At 37.0% G+C, this 17,908-nt stretch overlaps 2 protein-coding genes across 6 annotated transcripts in view; one reads left to right on the forward strand and one right to left on the reverse strand.

Moving 5' to 3' along the window:
* The window catches only part of cfap221 (cilia and flagella associated protein 221), a 34,448-nt gene extending 20,057 nt beyond the window's left edge, over positions 1-14,391 (reverse strand). Inside the window, exons 1-4 of one of the 4 annotated variants that reach the window (XM_041978628.1) lie at positions 14,377-14,391; positions 1,492-1,648; positions 1,243-1,343; positions 26-112 (exon numbers count right to left, since the gene is read on the reverse strand). In XM_041978628.1, coding sequence (XP_041834562.1) covers positions 26-112; positions 1,243-1,343; positions 1,492-1,600 — 297 coding nt within the window. In that variant the 5' untranslated portion in view covers positions 1,601-1,648; positions 14,377-14,391. Of the gene's footprint in view, positions 1-25; positions 113-1,242; positions 1,344-1,491; positions 1,649-2,043; positions 2,193-10,281; positions 10,350-14,376 lie in introns of those variants that run through there. The other 3 variants (XM_041978627.1, XM_041978626.1, XM_041978629.1) reach the window with 3 other exon arrangements.
* LOC121635472 (secretin receptor) lies at positions 2,344-11,861 on the forward strand. 2 transcript variants are annotated; one of them, XM_041978633.1, is made up of 13 exons: positions 2,344-2,725; positions 2,814-2,910; positions 4,162-4,275; positions 4,737-4,837; positions 7,269-7,378; positions 7,494-7,626; positions 8,715-8,868; positions 8,966-9,026; positions 9,121-9,190; positions 10,072-10,163; positions 11,128-11,266; positions 11,350-11,391; positions 11,471-11,861. In XM_041978633.1, the coding sequence occupies exons 1-13, from the start codon at positions 2,684-2,686 to the stop codon at positions 11,654-11,656; spliced, it is 1,341 nt and encodes a 446-aa protein (XP_041834567.1). In that variant the 5' UTR covers positions 2,344-2,683; the 3' UTR covers positions 11,657-11,861. The 2 variants fall into 2 exon arrangements, with proteins under 2 accessions (XP_041834567.1, XP_041834568.1); XM_041978634.1 differs by having other exon boundaries at positions 9,121-9,166.
* Positions 14,392-17,908: the final 3,517 nt, after the last annotated feature.

Genomic DNA, 17,908 nt, shown 5'->3' on the forward strand with positions numbered 1-17,908 from the left:
AACTTAGATCCAAGACATTGAATACCTTTTTGGTGTAAGTTGTTTGGAAGTACTTGGTTAGGGTTGGAATTATATGAATATTCACAACATCAGATGAAATGTTTATCAGTTTCTGTTGCAAAGGAAAAGGAAAAAGAAGAATTCATTTGTTTTCAACTAATCATGTGAATCTGAGAAAGTAATTTACATCCAGGCATGCAGTTTAAAATCAGCCCCTATTCATTAAAAAAATAAACTTTCTCCTGGTGTAATAAATTCTTGACAAGTATTTTTTTTTCCTTTGATTTCATTACAGAAAATATGAAACAAATATATGTAAAGAGATCCATTTCAGACCTAGAAGTTCTTCCTGCCTGTTCTGTTCTTCCTGCAAGGCAAAGTCAGGGCTGTAGGAAGGTCAGTACAGTACGTACACCCTCTTCTTCCTCAGCAATGCCTTTGTAATGTGTGCAGAATGTGGAAAACCTGTGGTCTTGAAGGCAACACTTGCCTGTGGTTATAATTGCTATTGATGAATTATGTTTTTTGCAGGACTGGAGATTTGCCTGTTTCTATTTTGCATAGCATTAAAAAAAATTCAAGGAATCTGGAAGAATTCCCACATGTAAAAGGGAAAGGTGCAAGACTAAGCTAGACACCAGATTAATCCCCTTCAACCTTGATCTGTAAAGCACCTGGTGTTAAGACTTGTATGATTTTCTTGCACATTTATAGACACAACAGTTCACTGCCCATATTTGCTCTAAAAGACTCCAAATAATGACTACAATCACCTGCTTGAAATAACATCAATTTTAACTCGTAACTTTCACAAAAAAAATCATATCCCAACCTTTGTAAAGCATGTTATAGGCCTGAAATGGAAAGAAAATGAATGTATATCAGTGAGAATGAAGCTGCTTAATTAAAACACACAATGTTCTGAGTTCACACAGTTAAAAATTAATATAAAGATAAAATAAATAAGATAAAAAGTCTAACTAAATCTAAGAATCACCTTTTTCTTGGGACTGGTGATGACCATTTTTTAATCTGTGTAAATTAGCTTGAAATTGTACTCTATAAGAACCTACTGGCTCTCCCTTACTCATCACATTTGCCTGCATTTCACACCAGGGTAGAATCTATAAACCACTTTACAGCTGAGGCCGCTTAAGATTGACAAAAAAAAAAAAAGCTAAATAACTCATTAAGGAGAAAGTGACAAAAAAAAAAGTCCCAACACCAGGTGAGTTCCCTCACCAGGATCTTTACATAACTCCCTCCGAGTTTGAACCCACTGAAGTGAAGCTCTGGGGGTTCTGCCTGGATCTGACTGTTGCTTCTCAGTTTGGAGTGGATTTCTATAAGGAAAAAAAGACATGTACTAGTGTACAAATACAAATTTTAGGAGAAAATAAACAGAGTGGATTTAACACAACAAAAAGTATCTGGCACTGCTTTAACAGCAGTATGTAATTTGCAGTTTCAGAGATGATGCTTGACATATACTCGATTCCAGCAGATGATTGGGGATGCTGGCTCTGCTCCTCTCCTCCACCAGCTGGCTCAGGGGCAGTGGTGTCCCCCTCCTGAGGGGCTCAGACAGGGCCACCTCCATCTTGGCAAAAGGTCAGCTCTGGCTCCTCATTGGAGAAATGACAGAAGGCTGGAGGAGAGTCAAGGAGACAGCTGTGACTTTGGAAATCTTACAAGGGTAAACCCAGAACCAAGTCATTAGCATACAAGAGGAGAGGCGTCAGGTTATTTTTATGTGACCAAACTGAAGTTAATTAAGTGTCCTCACTTGAGTAGTTGCTACGTATATTTAAGTTATTAGCTAAACTTCCAGAATCTATAATCTCTCAACCGTATCTATGCAGTAAAACCGGCAATTACCTATGTCAAAATTAGGTTAAGCATTAGCAAGGAGGATAACATAAAGAAGCGACACAAGCCATTATTCCATGTAAGCTCACGTTAATGTCGAGAAAGGCGACTTTATACGTGCTTCTTTAACTTATAAAGACATAAAACTTCTCAGATTGTAACTCCACGACTTACTTATAATACGGACAAAAAGCTGTTCTTAGTTTCCAAAATAAACCAGCTATATTCCGTGTCTTTTTGTACCGGAGATATTTTTCGTTTGAACCATTTCTGTTAATGGTAAGGACGCCACCAAAGCTATCGTTACCATAGTGACACTTGGGTTGTGAAGGGGCGGGGAAAAGGGAGCTGGGAGCGAATGTGATTCGTTGACTGAGCTTTCAAGTAGCCTCTATCAAGCTAGCTACAATGATACCACAAGCACGTAATTTCCGTTCAAAATACAACTTTTGGTAGCGTGTAACACTAGTTTACATTCGTTTAAGAATATAAGATTAAAGTAAAAAGACATTCATTGTTATTTGTATTGAGAATAAGTCTTTTTTGCAATAACATTCACGCCCTTTATTTAGCGTGCAAATACATTAATGATTTATTTTGATTACCAATAAAGGCATTTCCGGTTGTATTCAAGCTACCTTTACAGCAGCGCCTATTACTGTTGTGATAGTGCATAATTGTCAACATTCTGCATGAGTCCATGTTTGATTTTCTGGGCTCATATATCTGCGCTTTTCACTCTGATCAGATATGTGGCTTGGAGTTTGAACCTAGGTGCGCATCCTCGGCAGATAAAGGGACCCTGTCCTAAATAATGAAGAAAGTTGTACTCATTGGGGTGTTGCTTTTACCCCAGGTGAGGAAATAGGTGCCTTATTTATAGTAATAGATGATCATTTAAAGATCAAATGCAGCATTTCTTTCTTTTTAAAAATATTTTTCAGGCGAAGTCATCAGCAGGCTGTCATCCTCACCCCAATCTTGTAAAAGAGGAAGAAAAGTGCAAGAATGATTTTTTGTTGGAGTCACATAAAGCACCAGGTAAGTCAGTTTCTGAGTTGTACATTAATAACATATTGTGATGCCCACAAAAGAAAAAATACTTATTAAAATCTGCCATTGGAAAGAATTTGATGCTCAGGTTTGTTGCTAATGTCTAAAGTCAGTATAATAATTGAATTGAGCTTTTTAATTTACAAAAAAAATAATGTTTTAGTGACAGCTAGTGGTCATAGAACAAAATGCACTTTGAAATCTACAAACTAAACCTAAACAGCCATTCACTGCACACCGGAGGACAATGATTATGCTTTAGTAACTGAGTCATGTGTAAGGTTGATTTGAGGTACAAAATCAAAAATCATTCAAGTTCAGTCCAGCCATCCATTTTCAGGACCACTTTTTAGTGTTCAAGCCTGCGTTTGGTTTGCTTATTATAGTTTATGTAATCCAAATTCCCCCAAAAAAGTTTATTAAATCAAAGCAAAAGCAGAATGCAAGGATTTGCAAATCTCTTAAACCATTTTTCATTCCAAACAGAAAATCAAAACACACATTTTACCATCATTTGAAAAATATGAGCTCATGTTAAATTTGATACCAGCAACACATCATAAGAAAAGTTGGAATAGGGGCAACAAAAGTCTGGAAAAACAATTTGTACAAATCAGAAACAACTGGAGGAACATTTGATACCTAATTAAGTTAACTGGCAACACGTCAGTAACATGACTGGGTATAAAAGGAGAATTTCAGAGAGGCAGAGTCTCTCAGATGGAAAGATGGACAGAGGTTCACCAATCTCAGACAAACTGAGTCTTAAAATTGTGGAACATTTTCAGATAAATGTTCCTCAACATAAAATTATGAATAATTTGAAGATTCCACCATCTACAGCGCAGAATGTCATCAAATGTTTCCAAGAATCAGCATCTGACAAAAAAAAACCCAGTAAAACTGCATCCTTCTGTAACTTGGTGTTGTCATGTTGTTTCTCACATCCCCAGATGTTTACAGACAGTTGCTAAGAGACAGAGAGATGCTACACAATGGTAAACATCACCGTTTAAACTTGTGATGTGTTGCTGCCTTCATATTCAAAATTAGCTAATATTTCCAATGAAATGGTAAAATGTCTCAGATTCAATATCTGATGTGTTGTTTATGTTCTATTAAGAATACTGCAAATCATTGCATTTTAAATTATATTTTACACAGCATTCCAACTTTTTTTGGACATGGGGTTGCAAACTTTAACCAGAAAATGTGCCATTTCTCTTTTTTTCTGTTGAGAAAACAACATCAGTGTGCACTGCCAGGGAATGTGGGATGACTTGAACTGCTGGCCACCTGCTTCTCTTGGAGAAACAGTTTCTCAGCCGTGCCCAGAGTTTTTTAATTCACAAGGTGAGATACGCTCATTCACACACACACACACACACACACACTGATACCTCTTATCCATACAACGCTGCACTGGTTAATTATTTGCCAGCAAAAACAAATTTGTTTTCATAAGGGAGTGAGACATCTTCCTCCTCTCAGGTCATCTATCTAAACAATCGGCCATAAAAAGCTTGTGTACACATGGTCACTTTTTCATAATGAGAAAAGAGTATTAGATTTATGTTGGAAGACAAAGGTGATAGATTCCTTCATAAATTATCTGGAGAGCTGGAGGTTTATTGGAGAGACAACATGAATGTGTTTTTTTTTTAAATCACATTCACCAGGTCTAATATTTGATGTTCAGAAACTGCACACCACTGGCCTCTTGTTTCTTATTATTCGTCATAGCATTGTTCTGTCTGATAAAATTTTCACCCTGAAATGACAGATAAACGTGTGATTTTATTTGTATTTTGCAGGCAAAGTTTATCGCAATTGTACTGTCAATGGATGGACAGACCCACTGATCCCACATGAAGATGCATGTGGTTTCAATGACACATTTCACCTTCCTGGAGAGGTTGGTAGTTTCTAAAATCTGCGCACTATGTGTAGTTTATCTTATATATAAACAATTAGGCAAAAATCATTCCTCGTTTCTTTGTATTTTACTTCCAAACAGCGAGAGTTGCTTGTAATCTTTTAAAGTGGTCTTGAGTGTTAAGCTCTCCAGGCAATCTGGACTTCTTGCATAGATTTTCTTTGGACGTATGCTGATTTAGCTCTCGTTTTCAGTGCAATCTCTGTACCTGTCCATTATCAAAGGAAAGTCGTAGATGCCTAACTCAAATGATAAACCAGTCTTAGATCAAGCTATCAGCTAAAAATCTGGTATATCTGGTGTGAAATGTGTCCTTAAAACATTTAAAGAAGCATGACAAATGGAGGATAAAAGAAGAAGTGTCAGGCCAGCATACAATCTGTATCTGAATGTGATGTCCTTAATCAAATAATTAAATAAAAAAAATATATATCCAGCAAATCATGTGTGGCTGTCAAAACAAAAGCTGCAGGAATGAAATTAGGTTAGAAAAGTTAAACAAATTAAAGAATGTTTAATGCTGAATGTTAAGAATGGATTCAATCGTATGCTAGCTGAAAGAAATAAACAGGTTTAAAGTCTGATAGTACAAGCCTGAGGTAAACCATCACATGAGGGAAGAATTGGACCAGGTAAAAACTGATACCAAAATAATTCATACTGTCAGATGCTAATATTTTGAGACAACACACTGTGGTTTCTCTTCATTAACCACCATTGACTATTACCATTACTTGAACATTACCTGGTTAAGCCCAGGGCAACACATGCCTCATCATATTTAGATGTCATTTTGGTTTTTTTGTTTAGCATAAATCTCTGTTCTTGATTCATCATCATTTGCACATTGGTACTTTCACAAGTGTGTCCATGTCCCCAAATTTCCCTGAGGGCTCTCCGAAGGGATTAATAAAGTATTTCTATTCTATTCTATGTTTTGCAAGCAGTGCAAAAACTAAGTTAAGTTTTATTTAACCTTGCTGTGCCCCCCCTCCTCCCTTGTCATGATTATGGGCCTCTTCCTCAGTTTGGGAAGCACTGAGCTAGTATGATCAGTGAGCAAATCCTACTGGTTCTCTTACTTGCAAACTGAAAGGTGGTCGACTAAGGCTGGATATCATTCCCAGTTTAGAATTCTTACTGTGGATGACAAACGTGATATTACTTGTTTAGCATAGACTCAGAAGCAAAAGGGTTTGAGCTAGCAGAGCTTTGTCCAAGGGTTAAAAAGCTAAAGTAAAAGCTAGGGATTTGAGAAGTTACATGCTTAAAGACCATGCAGAAAACAATTCACATCTGTACATTTTTAACATTTAGGTTAGTCATGTACTTTGCTTCCCCTCTTCTGGTATATGCTAAGCTATGCTAACTCTGTCCAGGCTCTAGTAATATCACTTTTAAGCAAAGCAACTTTATTTATATAGCACATTTCATTCTCTAAGGCAATTCAAAGTGCTTTATAGAAACAATAAAAAATAAAGAGATAAAAAGAAATAAAATACAGATGATAAAAAGAAAATAAAAGAAAAGCTATGCAGTGCACATGGTGAAACCAATCACAAGGCACCGGCAAACAGCAGGGTTCAGCTGAGTTTTGAAGGTGGTTAGAGTTTGGGCGCATTTAAGGTCATCGGGAAGCTGGTTTCATCTATGTGCTGCATACTAGCTGAAAGCAGCTTGGTTCTGACCGGTGATACTACCAGCTGACTTCTTCCTAAGGATGTCAGAGCCCTGTTGGGTTTGTATACTTCAAGAAGATCAGACAAGTATTTTTATACCACTGAGTGATTTATAGACTAGCAGCAGCACTTTAAAATCGATTCTGTAGGTAACTGGCAGCCAGTGTAAAGATTTAAGAACAGGACTGATTTTAGCATATAAACATAAAAGAAATCGTTCTACATAATATTAAATACACTTTTAAAGGTATCAGAAATAGAGAGGGTCAGCTACAAACTAGCTAACCCAACCCTTGTCTTGTGCATCTGTGAATGAAGAGTAACCAGGTCCCTGCTGCTATGTTCAGTAATTAAATGTAATTGCCAAACTAAATGCTTATATATCGTTATCTTCATAGCATAACTGCCCGAGTCACATTTTGGCCAACTTGTAATATCTGCCTAACTACTCTCCAACACTGATTCACTGCGTATTATTCCTTATAAAACGTTGAAACATGACTTAGGCAATTAAGCTATTAGGCTAACAATATAGCATCTGTAAAACAGAAATTGAACAGAGTTGGCATGTTATGGAACATAGTTGTGATACTTGCTACTGAAAACCTGACCCTTATCTAATTTTATATAAATTCGGCTAAAGCAGATTCAATAAGTCGAAGTACAAATATGATTTCTAATAAGAAAATGTCAAATTATTTTCTTTGTGCTGTTTATTTTGCATTGTTCAGTCCACAGACTCCCATTTGTATTTCTCTTACGTGAAAACCATGTACACAGCTGGATATGCGCTCTCGCTCATCTCTCTGGCCATTGCTATCACCATATTCTGCCTGTTTAGGTGAGAAACATTTATCCCATTCTTATCAACATAAACTGCCATGCCTATTTTTCTAGCTTTTGGCTGCACATTATTGACCTGAACACAATTTAATGCTGAGTTAATACTGTTCCAGGAAACTGCACTGTACCAGGAACTACATTCACATCCAGCTGTTTATCTCCTTCATTCTGAGAGCCATATTCATCTTTATCCGAGACACTCTGCTATTTACAGATGAAGACTTCTATTACTGTGACTATTACCCGGTATGGATGTACTACTGACTCAATGTATTTGCACTATAAAATACAGGACACTTAGGCTGAGAATGTACTTGTTTATTAATATATTTCCACTGGGGGTAAATTCAGATAGATTCAGATAGATAGAGTTTTTGAATTTGTAGAGTATAAATAAAACAATAAATGTGCCACTAATAGAGGAGGTTAGCATTTGGTACATTCATGGCAGAAAAATGACAGCAGCGGTATTGTAAGGCCACTAAAAGAAGCATGGTTTGTCTCCTCATTGTAACATTCGTTCATTTTTACTGCTTTCAATCCTCAGACCTTACGTTTGGTTAGGGTCTGCCCTGCCCCTACTGGTTACTCGCATATTGCAGTTTATGAATGTGTACCATGAATCTCTGAGGACGTCCACAAACAAACAAAACAATGTGAAAGCGTGTATATTCTCAGCCTTAGGGCTATTAGCACTAACCTTGGACATGGGAGAAACAGCTGTTGTTGTTGACTTACTAAATACTTTTTGCCAGGCAGCAGAAATCAATTTAGATTATTATTTTTTTTCATATTCTGAGTAAACAATGTGTAAAACATTAATTAGTGCTACAACAGATGCTATTAAGTGGATTCCTTAATCAAGACTAAAACTCTGTGAAGCATTTCCCCTAATTTTCCACAATTTGTGCTCTTTTTTAAATCACAATCCAACAAAGCCACAATGAGCCCCTCTCTGTGCTGCCTTTTCCTATTCACAAATCAACCAAACAAGCCAACTTAATCTCTTGCCAGTGTGTACTTTAACACTGCAGAATCAGAGGCAGCAATGGCGTGCAGTGTGCTGTATAAAATAAGTGTACAATATATCCCTCGCACCATTTTCCATCCAATGTAGTTGTAAAAGTCGTGTTGTAGTATTCTCATGCTGCGATGAAGGCTTGATTCATGAAAGAACACCCAAAGCAAGCAGGTTCTGCCTCTTTTACTCCCGTGCCCATTGAGAGTATCAGAGTTTAGTTTACTTTGACCACCATGTTAAAGGGGCTACTGGTTTTCTTTTCAAGGCTGTTACCAATGCTGAACATGTTCTCCCATCTAACAATGTGCGGCAGGTGGCGTGTAAGATCGTGCTGATGTTTTCCAACTACTCCATCCTTGCCAACTATAGCTGGCTGTTGGTGGAGGGTCACTTCCTGTTTACTTTGGTCAGCCGCTCTTTCTTCTCCTTAAAGAAACACCTCGTCTGGTACATCGTCTTAAGCTGGGGTACTGCATCATCATCATCACATGGTTTTATTGTTTGGTCATGTAATACTGTTTCTGTGTCTCTGTAACTTTAACCAAGATTTATTTGCTCACACAGGTTTACCAGTTATTGTTATTGTCTGCTGGGGATGTGCTAAGTATTTTTGTGAAAATGAAGGGTAAGAAACTAAAAATATGCTTTTTTTTCCATTTATATACATGTTTTTATCATTTAGTTTGATTTTGCAATTATGTTGTATATTCCTTCCAAAGCTGTTGGGAAACCAGGAGACACGAATGGATTTGGTGGATTCTTCGGGTGCCCGTTCTTCTAACTATATCTGTAAAAGTTTTGTTTCTTTTTTGTGTTTGTGTATGTGTGTTAGTTATTTAAATTTCCTAGCTATTACTCCATTATATCAAAAATTGCTTGATATTTTAGCAAAAGCATTTCTTCACCATGTTGCCTGTATTAAAATAAGAACAATAAAACCCCTCCTATTTGTATGCTAAATGTATAGCTAACACCATTAGCTAGTCAGCTTAGCATAGAATAAAGCTAGGAAATGAGGCAACTGCTAGCTGATTCTGTAAAAATGAGAAATAAAAAGTTTACAGCTTGTTATATCAGGAAATATCGTGCCACCATCTTGAGAACGGGAAGACACTCCCGTTTCCATGCTAAATGTAAAGCTAAACCCTTTAGCATACCATAGAATTCAGAAAAAAACAAAAAAAAGTTTGAGGTTCACTTTAACTCTGCCTCTAAAGTATAAAACTAAACTGTCAGAATCTCAAGTGACTATTAATTACCTACTCACTTTAAAGCCAAAATAAATATATGAAGTCAATAAACCTAGCATGAATGCAGCCTCGCAAATAGAAAAGCTCTTATTTTTACACACCTATATTTGTATACATTAAACAAGAAGCCATAACTATGGACAAAATGTAAAGGCAATTATGCAGCTTTTATCTTTGTGATGTCAACTATTAGCAGAGGCTCCTGCCTTGAAACATTTAACATTCACTACATTGTTCACTTTGCAAGCTAAACAGCTGTTGCAATTAGCTAGTATCATCATTAGCATAGATGTATAAGAATAGTAGGCCGATACATTTTTGTATTTAATCTTCAGCATAATACTTCATATATGTTTTCTTCAAAATATTTAATGATGTACTTTTCAAATTAGAATACAACAATACTTTTTGTGGTTTTAGATGAATCTCATCTTTTTCTTGGGTATTTTGAGGATAATAGTGAGCAAACTCAGGATGCCTGATGCACAGAGGAATGAATTCAGCCAGTATAAGTGAGTATTATTACACTGTGATTCTATTTTATCTGATCGCCAATGCACACCCCAACACTACATTTAAAGAGGTAGAGGAGCACTACACCTTAATCCCAAAAGGAAAGATAAACTTTACCTCTGCAAAATGGAGGATTAGGGCCAAATGGAAGGACCAAGAGGAAGATTGGGCCAAAGTTTGTGCTTGTAAAAGTGAAAACAATGGCTGGTTATTTTTTAAAGTCCTCCAGTTAAATGTTTCATAAAAGGTAATTTTTTCCTACCTGTAAATACAATCAATAGCATCTTTCACGTATTTCTTGTGCCATACAAATAGAAAAAGTACGTTTTTGTGAAACTACCGCTGTTCTACCTCCTAATTCAAACATGCTAAACAGAAGTAGTTCAGCCATCCATTGCTATCTCCTGACAAAGTGACGATAATGTTAGTGTCAAGCTCCATTGAGCCAGCTCAGAGGCGTATCAGCCATGGGATTACCTTCAAAACCCCATTATGACTCTGTATTTTCACACATGACATGAAGCACTAAGATGATACATCTGTCCCAGCTTAAAATGGCACCTTGCTAACTACCATCCCATACAGGTGGCAGTAGGGAAATATGGTTCATATGAATGTTGCCACATCTGAGATGCCATTGCCATAAGAGGAAGAGATGCCATAAGATGTTACAAAATCCTCGTAAAACAATAGTAGGCAAAACATTAACTTAGTTTAGGTTTCATATCAAAACTTTCTGGTAAAGTTTGAAAATGATTATGATTAGGCCACAAATATATCTTTTTTACCTTTCAATTCACACGTAGTTGCTTTTATAGCCACAAGACACTGAATATTTTTCAAACATAGGGTAACTTTGGGCTCCAGAGTCTCAAGATGTTACACTTCAATAAAACTCTTTGAATCATTTTTATAGTGATGACAGCTGTTTTTACCATTAATGCTTTGTTTTTCTGTCACCAGGAGGCTTATCAAATCCACGTTTTTTCTGGTTGCTCTGTTTGGCCTGCATTACATCCTATTTGTTTTTTTACCTGTTGAAGTCAGCAGCTCTGTGTTTAAGATATGGATGCTAGCAGAGCTGGCTCTCTCATCCACACAGGTAACTTGGTGAATATACAAAAGATGTGATGTTGCATCCACTTGGAATAATGGCAAATCTCTAACTTTTTTTTTCCCTATAAGGGTTTTGTAGTTTCTGTCCTCTACTGCTTTATGAATGGAGAGGTAAGAACCGGTCAGCCAATCAGACTGAATATGAGAAAGTGTAGAATGAATAAAAAATGTTTGACGTACACATTTAAAGGTGCAGCAGGAATTTAAGAGAAGATGGAGGAGATGGAGGCTCACTCAGCACCTTCCGACCCAACCGAGACGCTATCATGGCTCCGTCAGCCACAGTGGGTCTCCTCATACGCAGGTCTCCCTGCTGCCCTGCTCTCCAGGCAGTCAGACGACCAGTGGACTCCCAATTGATTCTCTGGAGATGTGATTCAAGTTGTTTTTGTCTCTTCTGTATTTTTCATAAATGGATGATTGAATGTTAGATATACACTTGGAAAACTTTTTGGATGCATTTGTATGTATCTGCGTTTGACATTAAAGTGGACTTTGCATGATTGTGGGGGTGGGAGGTGACATGTGAATGCTATGCTCCAGTCAAACCTATTGCAACCCCCTATAAAAGAAGAATTTTTGACAAACCCCGGACTAGTTTGAGCTAGAATTAGACCTTGAATATAAAAGGTGAAGAACACAAAATTTTGCCATAACAAACACCACAACAGGATGACTCTGTTTGGTAACCATACCTCCATCACCATTGATTATGTCATCTTTCAATTCCTCTGTATATGTATATATATATATATATATATATATATATATTTAATTTTCTCCAGTGTGGAAAAATCCCACTATGCTGCTAATAGCTTCTATAAGTGCATGGGGGTTGGTAAATAAAACTGGTTGCTCATGTGACCAACTCCTATTTTAACAGCTGTAGAAGCAACAATTACTCACCAGTTCATTAGCCTGGGGGTGCGGCGGCTGTCTATCCAGACAGGGCCAAGTGGATGAGCTTTTGATTGTAGCTGCTAATTTTAACATTACTAGCTGTGTCGCCTTTAATAGAAGTGTAACATCTTTTAAAGTTTGTTTTGTAATGCGCTTGTTATTGCTTCCTGCACCCCGCTATAATGCTTTTAATGTTTCACTTAAAGCACTTTGTTGTGTTGTACATGTAATGTGCTATACAAATAAACTTGCTTTACCTTGCCTACTTTGCCCTGTCCTGTTGGAAAGCAGCTAGCGCCCATATGATAACAGTTCTTTCTGCATAGAACATCCTCACAGTTTTTTTATAATTAACTTTAAATAGCTTATAAGGCATGCACCCGCGTGTGCTCATGTAAGTTAGTAACAGTTTCTTTGCATCATTTGAACCTTTTGCAGATTAAGCTGTTGCAAAATCTTGGAGTATACATTTTTCAACAGTTACAACGTTTAATAAGGAAAATACTCACTTAATACGTCAATAATGGACTTGCAAACACAAACCTTTCTATCTTTACCTTTTGTTGGAGAGCTGATGGTAGCATTCTGTGTAGATTCTGAAGTCCTGGTGCTGATTAGCCCCCCACCCAGTGTGTCCTGATCTAACTGCAGCTGCAGGTTTACCCAGGTCTGAATCACAGTATCATTCTCAAACAACTTCAGACCACGTAAATGGCTTCCCATGAGGCCCTGCACGTTGGTCACGGCTAAAGCCTGTGGATTTTAAAAAGGAAAAGCAACAAGCAAAGAAATGATCTTTCTTTTCTACATTCACATAGCAAACACTTCGACCCAAAGTAACATACTACTAGTGATACATTGTGGTGCAATATAGGGGTCAGTGTCTTGCCCTCTATATTTAGACTACTAGGATTGACTACCAGCTTTACGAATAAAGGATGACCAGTCTATCTCCTGACAGACTTGGGCCTATATTGTGCAGTCACACTGATAAAACTAATACAGAAAACAGAGCTATGAAAGCAGAATTCAAGCTAGGCTTACGCATTGTCCTTGTATAGCTATGAAAAGTATATTTAAGACCAACTCAAATCAAGTTTCAAAATATTTAATTATTCTCACAGTGATCACATCAGGTTCCAGACTCCTAAAAGTGTCAACATCCATGCTGATGTTCTGTGTGCTCCACCTGTCAAAGTGGAAAGGAAAGGGTTAAATTAGAGAGCAGTTCTTTGATAAATGACTAGACAGGTACTGTGGATTCTCACCTGGATAGGTCTTAATTAAATTGTAAAACTCAGGAACTGGAACGAAATGATCTGAAGGAAGAGGTACCGATCTCATAGAGGACACTTTTCTGCTCAACTGAACATGCCGTCACATTCAGAAGGTGGGCATTTCTCACAGAGGCCAAGTCTATCTTATGGCTACATGCTGACACCAACCTGATACTGTCAGAGCTGATGGTTTTTAATGTGCTGGTGTTTAAAGAGCACACGTAGGAGTTAATAATGTTCAGCTCAGTGCTGCCCAGGGACTTCCCAGAAGTGTTCAGATACTTTTCGATGATTTCTTTGATCTAAACAATATAAAGGAAGGAAACATCAAGTAATCAAATCAAGTGAAGGAAACTGGTGTTTTATAATTCTGATAATGTCTCTACTCCTACGTTTGCTGTCTCCCAGGTTCCATCTGAAGTTTTCGTGAGAGCTGCCAGGGTGTCAGTTTTAGTGATGTTCTACTTAGAGATGTCATCAAGTGATGCCACACGAGACACTGAACCAAGCATCTGGACCACCTCATCAGGAACTCCTGATGGGTATGCCTAGAAGAACAAAGAATGAGTGGTAACTCAAAACCAAAAATTTAGGGTACATATACAACATTAATCACATTCGAAAGTGCTACCTTCGTGCACTGACACCCACTGCATGATAATATTGGGATTTTGATGATGCAGAAGTCTAAATGCACGTTTGTTCTTTTTCTCCAGATATTTCTAAAATAATATATATATATATATATTTCTAAAATAATATATATATATATATATATATATATATATATATATATATATATATATATATATATATATATATATATATATATATATATATATATATATATATATATATATATATATTGAAGCCTGCAAAACCACAAAGAAAACTCAACTGAAACTCTTATGCAGCTTACCAACTCTTAAGTAGCTGTTTATGGATGTGTACACATCAGCCTGTCCAAACTCTCAGATGTTGTATGTGAAGCTGTTTCCCATAAAACTGACCCTGTTAAAAGGACAGTAATACAAAATGAGTTTCATGCCATCCATCCAGTGAAGACTTACAGTTCCTGGAAGGCGACACCTGTGGTATTCTGTACTTCAGTGTAGCTGATGAGGTTTTTAGTGAGGAATCTTAAATAGTTCTCCAGCAGCAGGTTAAACCACAAATTGACTTCAATTCTGCTGTAGCTGCTCAGCGCCAAGGGCCAGACACAAGGGAGGATCACTACCTTCAAATCATCTGGAACGTCCTCCTAAATGTGGCATTTACAGTACATGCAATTACACATTCAATGACATTAACATTAACAGATTCACACTGGAATGCTAATTCCAACATGTAAATATGGTCATTAATTTAAATGAGGGACATACTTTTTTAAGGAAGGTGGCAGTGTTGTTGAAGTTGTTGAAAATGTCACAAATGCCCGAGTTGTTATTAATCACACTGGATTGACTAAGAAACTGTTGCAGTTCTGAGGTACTGAAGGTAGATGGCAGGAGGGATATTAATGTAGGTAAATCTGGAAAGCCAAAACTGAGAAAAATGCTTCTGAGATAGATGTAGAAGCTTCCACCACTGTAACATTTCAGTGGCACTGGACCTGTTTTATGAATGAATGAATGTACATCAGTTTGGTTACAAATAAATTATAAGGAAAAAAAGGCTTTAGAATAAAACTGGATCAAATAAATTTTGTGGGTCCTTGTTAGCATTTTTAGTCATTCAAATGCAGTGCGAGTTATATCACAAACCTTGGAGGAACAGGACAATGTTTTCATAGATTTCCTTTTGGGTGTTGTTGCTCAGTGATTTCTGTAGCGTGTCAAGTAATGTAATCATAATGAAATAAATAAATAATAAGTAAAAAAAAACACCAGTTATTTTATTTAGAGCAAAATCCAAAAGTGTTTCTTCCAGATTGCAGCTAAGACAAACTTTTTTGCAGTTTCTTGCAAACTGTTAATATGGCTGCTTGAATTCTTACTGTCACGGTCTGCAGTGGAGGTGAGGACCCAAATGCAGGCAGTCAGGGCAGGAGGCAGAACTCGGTACAAGTAACAGGGTTTATTCTCTCAAAAGGCAGGACAGGGAACCAATCACAACAGGGATAAACTAACTACATTTACCGCATATGACCACATAAGAGGACATACGAGGATCTGACAAGGAGTGACTGAAATCCAAGGATATATATACACGGGAGTAATGAGAAACAGGTGAAGTGGATGAATAATTAGACCAGGTGTTCTAACAAGGCAGAAACAGAAACCACAGAGCACACAAGGGAAAAACTAACTTAACATGACAAAACCAAAAACCCAAACCATGATCTTAAAGCAGAAACTAATGACAAAAACCAGAACTATAACCCAAAACATAACTAGAAAACAAACATGACCCACACACAGCTCATGATCGTGACACTTACATCTCTTGGCTGCTGCTACAACTTCAGTTTGGTCACCAGTTTAGGAGGTCGCAGGTCATGGGTCTTGCAACAGGACAATGACCCAAAACACACAGCTAAAAACACCCAAGGGGAAAACACGGGACTATTCTAAAGTGGCCTTCTATGAGCCCTGACCTAAATCCTATTGAGCATCTTTGGAAGGAGCTGAAACATGCCGTCTGGAAAAGGGTCCCTTCAAACCCGAGACAACTAGAGCAGTTTGCTTATGAGGAGTCGGCCAAAGTACCTGCTGAGAGGTGCAGAAGTCTCATTGACAGTTACAGGAATTGTTTGATTGCAGTGATTGCCCCAAAAGGTTGTGCAACAAAATATTAAGTTAAGGGTACCATCATTTTTGTTCATTTTTGTTTCATGAGTTTATTTTTTTTAAATAATTCTGTTGAAGCATGTTCAAAAAGCAGTGTTAAATTTCATAGAATTTTTTATGTATTATTACTTTTGCCAGATTCAAGTTATTTCTGTGACCATTGAGTATTTCTTTCATTATCTGTTGCTTATATAGTCCTGTCAAAAATAACGCTATAATGGCGTTAATTAATTTATGTAATTGTCACGTGTAGCAGGCGGAGGTAACCAGTAACATTGCTACACATACAGGATCCACCAGCTCCACATTTTATCCCTCTGCTATTTATTCTTCTCAGATCGATCATATCGTAGGCCCGTTTATTTATTTAGTTGTTTCACCGGGACACCGGCCCAAGAGTAACGCAGCTCACTGGGAATCCTCCCAGACCTCCTGATTGCCTGACCCTATGTTTCAGCATGAGAAATCAGGATTAGCATGAGAGAATGAGAATTCACTCAAATATGTGAGTCTCACAGCCAATGCGTGAGAGTTGGCAGCCCTGTGTGTACCATTTCTACGATAGCCTACTGTGGCACAGAAATGGAAGGTCAGCCTCGTGGAAGAGGGGTGAGGGTGCAGGGAGAAATGGGAAGGAGACAAAACAGCGGAAGAGGAGGAAGAGGCCAAGTACATAGACGGATTCCTAATGGAATCAGAGCTACAAATGTGGATCGTGCTGTGATCACAATGGCTAAGGCTGGTGAAGGGTGCAGCCAAATGTTGGGAGAACCACTGTAAATTCAATTAATTATTTATTGTTTTAAGTATTCTTTTATAACTAGCAAGAAGTTCCTTCTATGCAAATAATAACATAACTTTAGAATTCTTTCATATTTTATTTCAAGTCTAAACTTAACCTATGTCCACTCCAAAGCTGATAATCAGAATTTGACATTTGATATTTTTTTTTTATCTTTTCAAAGAGATAAAAAGACAGGCATAAGTGTCTTGTTAGTATGCATTTATTAAGTTCATTTATGAAATAGCAATACAGTTGAAATAAAATGGAATAGAAAATAAATTTGAAAAGTTTATATACTAAGGATTAAATAAATATTAGCATTTTTGCTAATTTAATACGATTAATTTTCCCAGATCCCCACATGAAAATTTTACATTATGATTCTTGTGATGGTTTAGTTACAAATCATTTAGATAGTTTAACGAGACAGAAACAGAAATTAGTAAGTAGTTAGTAAGCACTTTTCTTTAAATGTAGGAAAAAACAGAATAATTGCTTATATTATTTAAGATGCTGAAGTTAAATATTTGTTTAGGCTGCTTGTAGTCAGATTTAAAGAACAGCTGTCAGCAAACCTTGAAGAACCCAGTTGTTAAAATTTGGTTTACACATTTTGATAAAACTAAATGTAATAAACATGAAATGTATTTTTTGGTGAGTTTATTATATTTAACATAAAAAAAAACATTTTACTCGATAGAGTTATAAAGGCCCTTCAAGACCCCTCTGCCAGGGTAAGAATTGGGAGAAAAGGGTTGACTTTGGAAGGCAATTGCACTTCCCCCTAGAAATCATACTTTGGTTATCAGACATAAAATCTGTCTTACTCACTGTCTTACAATGTGTCCATTTAAAAAAATGTCCCCCAGCACACCAAT

The sequence above is a fragment of the Melanotaenia boesemani genome, chromosome 24, assembly GCF_017639745.1.
Source record: "Melanotaenia boesemani isolate fMelBoe1 chromosome 24, fMelBoe1.pri, whole genome shotgun sequence".
Lineage (NCBI taxonomy): Eukaryota > Metazoa > Chordata > Actinopteri > Atheriniformes > Melanotaeniidae > Melanotaenia > Melanotaenia boesemani.